Source organism: Chelmon rostratus, chromosome 1 (genome assembly GCF_017976325.1).
Source record: "Chelmon rostratus isolate fCheRos1 chromosome 1, fCheRos1.pri, whole genome shotgun sequence".
Taxonomy (NCBI): domain Eukaryota; kingdom Metazoa; phylum Chordata; class Actinopteri; order Chaetodontiformes; family Chaetodontidae; genus Chelmon; species Chelmon rostratus.
Genome location: NC_055658.1, coordinates 31132931 through 31141265, shown reverse-complemented (window position 1 = coordinate 31141265; position 8335 = coordinate 31132931). Strand labels below are relative to the sequence as shown.

Here is an 8335-nt window from a genome sequence, read left to right as displayed (position 1 = left end):
TCAACAGCTACAGTATATAGAATTCTGTGTAATCTGTACGTATCAAAAGTAGTGGACCGAGGACAGAGCCTTGTGGCACTCCGGGTTTGAACTGAAACATTCATACAAACACAGTTTCACAAGTCAAAATGTTTTGTTTTTCATTTGATTTTTTGTCATCACAGCGGATTCTAACCCTTCAACCGGACATACAAACACCTCTTCCATCCCGTCACACATTCTGAAGCCAGCATGCCCATCATCAGTAATGCCAACCATGACTTCAGCACCTACTCCATCAGCAGTGATGACAGCAGCCTTGACCGCTTCTTCACCGAGATCCCGGAGACTGAGACCATCAAGGGCGTTTACTTCCAGCGAGCACAGCTGCTTCGTGACCCCAAGGCCTCGTACGTGGTTGATCACACCCTGCAGGTTCTTATCAATGTCGGGGGCAACCGGTACACCTTCCCTTGGAGCACCTTGGAGCAATTCCCCCAGAGTCGTCTGGGACGTCTGCGCTTCTGCACCACCCCCGAGGAGATCGCACGACTCTGCGATGACTATGATGAGACGTGTCAGGAGTATTTCTTTGACCGAAATCCGACAGCCTTCAGGGTCATCCTCAACTTCCTGGCTGCAGGCAAACTGCGTCTGCTGCGAGAACTGTGTGCCGTGTCGCTGCATGATGAGCTTGACTACTGGGGCGTGGACCCGGGCCACATGGAGCGCTGCTGCCGTCGCCGCATGACCACACGTGTAGAGGAGGTGGCGGAGCGAGAGCGCAAAGAAGAGGAGTGGAGGCAGAAGAGGGTGATGCTTAAGAAAAGCACCACACAGGCTGAAAAGGGCTATCGTAGAATGACCTTGATGCTGCGAGAAGTGGTGGAAAACCCTCAGTCGGGGCTTGCCGGGAAGGTGTTCGCCTGCCTCTCTGTCGTCATGGTGCTGGTCACCGTCATCAGCCTGTGCATTAGCACCATGCCGGACCTCAGAGATGAAGAGAACAGGGTGCGTATAAATGCTGCTGTTAAACCTGTTCTACATACATGAAACCTTTTTCTGTGTTCCAGGAAAGTTTTACGTGTTCAGCAGAGGTTTCATATCAGCACGTCACAGCAAAAAGAGGCAGTTAGTGACATTAATGTTGAAGTAATGAACCAAAACTTTTTAAGATTCTGTGTCAATTAATGTTTTCTCAAGAAAATTATGATCAAAGCTTTGAAGCTTAGAAGCATTTGAGGTGAGTTTGAAGTCAGTACAATACAGCCAATACAGTCAGTGTTACACACACACACACACACACACACACACACACATTTTATGATTAGTATTATACACTAATCAAGATTATATTCCATTTCTGCCAATAGATCCCATTTAGTCCAATACTCTGGACCATTAAAATGTGAATTAATATTTATATATTAATGGCTCAAATGAATGTTAAACGAAGGTTAGTAGTGATTAACGGGTCGACCAACGGGCCAGGATTTCTCTCCGTGGTTGGTGGAGACCAAAAGCTAAAATGAGAGTGAATAGTAACGGAACTACATATGAGTCAGTGAAGATCAATAACGTTTATGTTATCTTGACAATGATGTAAATTGTTTTTTTTAACAGTTTTTTCAAGGACAAATGGTAAATAATCTCCATCAAGAATAAAATGACTGGCCTGTGTAAAATAAAATTAAGAAATCTACAATAATAATAATTAAAAAATGATTTTGATATAAAAATAAATAAATGAGAATCTGCCGAGTAGATTGATGTCAGTCAATCAGCTTGTGTAAAGCAGTGAGGTGTGAGGAGAATGTGACTGTGAAATCAAACATCTCTGATTCCAGAAGAGTTTGGACGCTGTGTAAAACATGAATAAAACAGAATGTGATAACCTGTTCTGACACATACTTCATTGAAAACAGTGCAAAGACAATTTATACGTTTTATCTTGAGACTTCTTTGGATGAGATTATTTCTGCTGGTGTTGTCTGAGTGAACAGAAGCAGACAGGCTGTAGAACTGATAAATCATCACGTTGAGAGTCTGAACTGGGCTGTGTGTGATTATGTTTCCAGGCTGCAGACAGTGGATTGATTTCTGCCTGATGTACGTGCAGATGCACTAATAAGGACACAAGAAAATTGAGTCACGGACATAATCAGTTCAGAAGCTCAAAGTTATTATTCACACAACTGTTGGGCTGAACATCTGGAGTCTGTTTCTAAATTTGGCTCAGAGACAAAAGCAAAGCCAAGATTCCTTTTAATTCCTGGAAACCAGTTTTGTTTTCAGTGTTGAGTTTCTGGCAAACATGTATCGCTGAATGTCGTCCAGCTGCTTTGACGAGCTTTTATTCAGCTTGACAGGCGAACGAGGCTGATCCAAAATAGACAGAGCTGAATGTTGGTTTGTCGAAGAAAGCAGAGAGACTGAAATTCAAGATATGAAACAATGGTTCCTTTACTTCAGACAGACGGACGGAGACAAAAGCGGCTTCTCATGTTTTAATTTTGAAATAACTGTCACTGTCACATTTTATCAGCTTTTGCCAGCTAGTTAATATAACCAAGACAGCCTTAAGTATGCATTTGATGACCACTCGACAGAATGCTGTCTCTGCATTGTGTAAGAAAAAGTGGATGAAATAAAGAGAAGAACCTTGGTCTTGTATTTTGGGTAATCATCCTTATTATATAGCAACATAAGAAAAAATGTAAATGTTATTTGTTTTTAGCATCACGTTGTTCAGATAGATGGTGAAGTTTACTGGACGTAACTTTGCCAAACTCGGAACAGTCGACCTCAAATCCTCTTTTGTTTAAAGAAAGTGAAATATTGCTTAAAATAAAGCACTAATCTAACTTTTGTGTTATTTATCTGAGTAGCACAGAGTCCAGACTCTTACAGAATCGGGGTAGCTGACTGTAAATTGTGGAAATTGTGTAGTGACCCATCAACATGTTGCCAAGCAGAAAGTTCAGATCCAGTTCGTCTTTATTTCCTGAATAGTACTACTGTTGTATTTTCTGTGGTAGCACAGTGTACAGAACTCCAGAGTGAAGGTAGTGAAATGAAACCTGCCCTTCAGCTGTTGTCAGTGAACATAAAGAGACTCATTACGGGACGAGAAAAGCGTTTTACAAGGTTGTAATTTTTTTGTCACTTGAGGATTTGTGATGGCCGTTCCTCATTGGAGGACCTCGTTTTCTTATTCTCTGCCATCATTCAGTCATTCAGAGACTCTGAAATGGAAATTGATTTTGTTCCACTTTAATGACTCCACATTACAGCAGACTCTTTTCAAACACACAGTGCCAAAGAAATACTGCATTAGCTTGTGTGTGAATCAATTCCAGTGCTGTGTAGGTTTAGAAACATGCATTTTCTCCGGTTTACTGTGCTGTGAGACACGTACTGCTGAGCAGGTGTCACAGTTATGGAGGGTAGGTGGCTTGTTTTCACAGACAAGGGGATTTAAATATCTATAGCATCATTATAATTAAAAGTAAAAGCATATATTCTGCAACATTTAAAGCTTTATTCATCAGTGGTGTATTTTAATACTGAAAAGGTACATTTATGTGCTGTGAAAATATGTGCTGCAACCAAAATATGCTGTTCTCAAAGGCACAGTTATACAGCATCAAATCAATCACAGTGAAAAGCAGAATAAAGGTCTATCTTTTCTTTGAAGGGGGACTTGATAGAGAAATATTTTAAAAGTTCAAAGTAATTTCTTGCATTTCCAAGGTAACCCTGATGACGTCATGTGCTGATGACGTCATGTGGTGATGATGTCATGTACCGATGACGCCATGTGCTGATGACGTCATGCGGGATGACGTCATGTGCTGATGACGTCATGTGGTGATGACGTCATGTGGTGATGAGTGACGGCATGTGCTGATGACGTCATGTGCTGATGACGTCATGTACCGATGACGTCATATGCTGATGACATCATGTGGGATGACGTCATGTGCCGATGAGTGACGTCATGTGCTAATGACGTCATGTGCTGATGACATCATGTGGGATGACGTCATGTGCCGATGAGTGACGTCATGTGCCGATGACGTCATGTGCCGATGACGCCATGTGCCGATGACGTCATGTGGGATGACGTCATGTGCCGATGACGTCATGTGGTATGTCACTCATCGGCACATGACGTCATCCCACATAATGTCATGTGCCGATGACGTCAGGTGCATCTTCTCAGGTGTTCAGAAGCTCCTCCAGAGCAGCAGCTGACATCAGGTGTGTTTTCCTCTGTGTGTGCAGGGCGAGTGCTCTCAGAGGTGTCACAGCATGTTTGTGGTGGAGTCGATCTGCGTGGCGTGGTTCACGTTGGAGTTCGTGCTGCGATTTGTCAACGCTCAGAGCAAGCTGGCCTTCGCTCGCGGCCCTCTCAACATCATCGACGCCATCGCCATCCTCCCGTACTACGTGTCCCTGGTCGTCGACGTCAGAGATGAGTCACAGGAGGACGTCATCATGGGTGCCGGCAGAGGCTACCTGGACAAACTGAGTCTGATCCTGCGCCTGCTGCGGGCCCTGCGGATCCTGTACGTGATGCGACTGGCTCGCCACTCTCTGGGCCTGCAGACTTTAGGGCTGACCATGCAGCGCAGCATGAGGGAGTTCGGCCTGCTGCTGCTGTTCGTCTGCGTGGCCGTGACCCTCTTCTCGCCTCTGGTTCACCTCGCGGAGAGTGAGCTGGCACCGTTCGCCGCCACGCCCCCCCAACACAGCTTCAGCAGCATCCCGGCCTCCTACTGGTGGGCCATCATCTCCATGACTACGGTGGGCTACGGCGACATGGTGCCGCACAGCATCCCGGGACAGATAGTGGCGCTGACCAGCATCCTGAGCGGCATCCTCATTATGGCGTTCCCCGCCACCTCGATCTTCCACACCTTCTCCCGATCTTATCAGGAGCTCAAGCAGGAGTACGAGCAGCTGTGGAAGGAGGAGAGAGGCGAGGAGATAGCTGCAGAGTCAGAGGAGAGTTGGTCCAAAGCCGATTTGTCACCAGGCGAGCTCCCGTCTGTATCCAAGGAAGACGGGCTGATGTCAAGCAGAAGTCATCAATCCACACTTCCTTCTACAGCTTTCTAATGGAAGAGAGCAGTCAGACACCCAGTAATCCTGTGTTTAAATGGTGACACACTCTATCCTGTGTAGATACACTTAGACTCCAGAGGACTGTTATATTGTGGACAGTGTATGACACGTAAAGTTCTTGTCTGTTCATGTTCTGGGTCAAACTCTATCTAGTTCCTATCAGGTTATATTAAGCTTTTTTCATATCAGCAAACACATGCGTGCAGCACCACTTTCCAAACTTTTACCTGAAGTGTAAAGTTTAGTTCTCCTCACTTTTTGTGTAAGAAAATATAAACTATAATCTCACTGCAATTATTGTGCACATTTTTTCATTTTCAAAACCAGGATGAGATACAGTGTACAGGCAGCGGTGCCGTTAGGCCTGGCCGTATAATAGAAAATAGCCCCGGATCCATTCATCTGTCATTCCTATCATGCATAAAAGCTCTTGAAAATAATATGATATTGATCAAAATAACGTTTTGGGTCCTCTGTGTGTCATTAAAGCAGCAGATCTTCTTCATGACCTTATTCTGCCCTTGTAGAATCCAATTTAAAAGTAAAAAATGAGAGATTCTGGCTGCATATGCTGATTCCATCTTTTTATAAGCAGAACAGGAGAGAGGAGGGAACAAGAGGAGAGAACAGAGGAGAGAACAGGAGAGAACAGGAGGAGGGAACAAGAGGAGGGAACAAGAGGAGAGAACAGAGGAGAGAACAGGAGAGAACAGGAGGAGAGAACAGGAGAGAACAGGAGGAGGGAACAAGAGGAGGAAAACAGGAGAGAACAGGACGAGGGAACAAGAGGAGAGAACAGAGGAGAGAACAGGAGGAGAGAACAAGAGGAGGAAAACAGGAGAGAACAGGACGAGGGAACAAGAGGAGAGAAAAGAGGAGAGAACAGGAGGAGAGAGCAGGAGGATAGAACAGGAGGAGAGAACAGGAGGAGGGAACAAGAGGAGGGAACAAGAGGAGAGAACAGGAGAGAACAGGAGAGAACAGGAGGAGGGAACAAGAGGAGGAAAAGAGGAGAGAACGGGAGGAGAGAACAAGAGGAGAGAACAGGAGGAGAGAACAGGAGAGAACAGGAGGAGAGAACAAGAGGAGGGAACAAGAGGAGAGAACAGGAGGAGAGAACAGTAGATAACAAAATGAGAGAACAGGAGAGAACAGGAGGAGAGAAGAAGAAGGGAGAACAGGAGAGAACAAGAGAGAACAGGAGGAGAGAACAGGAGAGAACAGGAGGAGAGAACTGGAGGAGAGAACTGGAGGAGAGAAGGAGAAGAGAGAACAGGAGAGAAGAAGAAGGGAGAACAGGAGAGAACAAGAGGAGAGAACAGGAGGAGAGAACAAGAGAGAACAGGAGGAGAGAACAAGAGAGAATAGGAGGAGAGAAAAGAAGAGAACAGGAGGAGAGAACAGGAGGAGAGAACGGGAGGAGAGAAAAGAAGAGAACAGGAGGAGAGAACAGGAGGAGAGAAGAGAACATGAGGAGAGAACAGGAGGAGAGAACAGGAGGAGAGGACAGGAGAGAACAGGAGGAGAGAACAGTAGATAACAAAATGAGAGAACAGGAGAGAACAGGAGGAGAGAAGAAGAAGGGAGAACAGGAGAGAACAAGAGAGAACAGGAGGAGAGAACAGGAAGAGAGAGCAGGAGGATAGAACAGGAGGAGAGAACAGGAGGAGAGAACAGGAGAGAACAGGAGGAGAGAACTGGAGGAGAGAAGGAGAAGAGAGAACAGGAGAGAAGAAGAAGGGAGAACAGGAGAGAACAAGAGGAGAGAACAGGAGGAGAGAACAAGAGAGAACAGGAGGAGAGAACAAGAGAGAATAGGAGGAGAGAAAAGAAGAGAACAGGAGGAGAGAACAGGAGGAGAGAACGGGAGGAGAGAAAAGAAGAGAACAGGAGGAGAGAACAGGAGGAGAGAACAGGAGGAGAGAACGGGAGGAGAGAAAAGAAGAGAACAGGAGGAGAGAACAGGAGGAGAGAACAGGATAGAACAGGAGGTGAGAACAGGAGGAGAGAAGAGAACAGGAGGAGAGAACAGCAGAGAACAGGAGGAGAGAACAGGAGGAGACGAGGAGCGTGGCAGACAGATGAGACACTAGAGGAGCTGCTGGACAGGTGAAGAAGAGGAGGGTCAGACAGACACACAGTTTGTCACATGATGGAGGAAGAAGCTGTAGACCAGGATTGACCGCGTCGTCTTCTTCAGGCTCTCAGTAAAATCATAACGATGCTGTTTACTTCGACTTCTGACCTCCACACCTGACACCTGAGCCTCCAGTGTGGTGTAGAAGCTAACAGCGCCTCTGCTGGTAGGAGGCGCTCGTCACGCTGTCCAGGCCTTCAGACGCTGACTCGCTGTCAGCCTTTAGCAATGTTGGCCGTCTGTCCCTTTACCACAGCCAGTGTGGGGAGTTTTTACTAGCATGCTAACGTTAGCAGTCACTGATGCAAGAAGGCTTTATGCAACAGGTAACAACGATGCTAACATACCAGGGCCGATGACACGACAGATATATAAATAAATACTAAATTTCTTCTTTTTTCTGCTAAGAGTTTCAACCAAATAAGTACAGACGTAAAAACAAACATCAAGGAGATGGAGAAGAGAAATTTAATTTAATTCTGACTTTGAAAACAAACCAATAAATTAGACCTTTTTTATAGCGTGCAGGGGATTAAATGGCGACCCTGGTAAATAGTGACGGGAGATACAATCAAAAGAGTCACCACAGAAGAAAACGGATTAATAACAACGACTGATACAAACACAGACGAGAGGCAACAAAACTCTCTTTAAGCTCTTAGTAACTTCATTGTTTGTTGGATGTTGTCGTGTCCTTAAATGCATCGTCTAGCTGCATTATCAGGAGACAGTTATTCCAATGCGGAGTCTCCGCTGTGATCGATTACACAGCACAGCTCTTCCATCCTCCACTCACACATGGTGTAGCTCCTCTGTGGTTGCTGTTTGTCTAACTGGCATTTTTAAAATAAGAATAAACCATTTTACTCTCGTGCTTGCGTTTTAACTGCCTCAGACGATGAATGCTTTATTCTCTCTTCATGAAAGTTGTGCAAGTTGTTCTCAACAAAGGAACCTCAGAGCTGTAGACCACATGGCGCCAGGTTTACTATTTCCGGAGCTCCACAGGGATCAAATGGGAGAAAAATAAGCTACGACGTCTGATGCTCGCAGACTTTTAGATGGTGGGTTAGACAGTTTTAGGATGGT

General features: G+C 45.4%; 1 protein-coding gene across 1 annotated transcript; it reads left to right on the top strand.

Annotated features, from left to right (window-relative positions):
* Window positions 1–231: 231 nt before the first annotated feature.
* On the top strand, window positions 232–5180 carry LOC121610132 (potassium voltage-gated channel subfamily G member 4-like). Its single transcript, XM_041942088.1, has 2 exons — window positions 232–990; window positions 4267–5180. Exons 1-2 carry the CDS (start codon window positions 232–234, stop codon window positions 5101–5103), a joined length of 1596 nt encoding a protein of 531 aa, XP_041798022.1. The 3' UTR covers window positions 5104–5180.
* Window positions 5181–8335: the final 3155 nt, after the last annotated feature.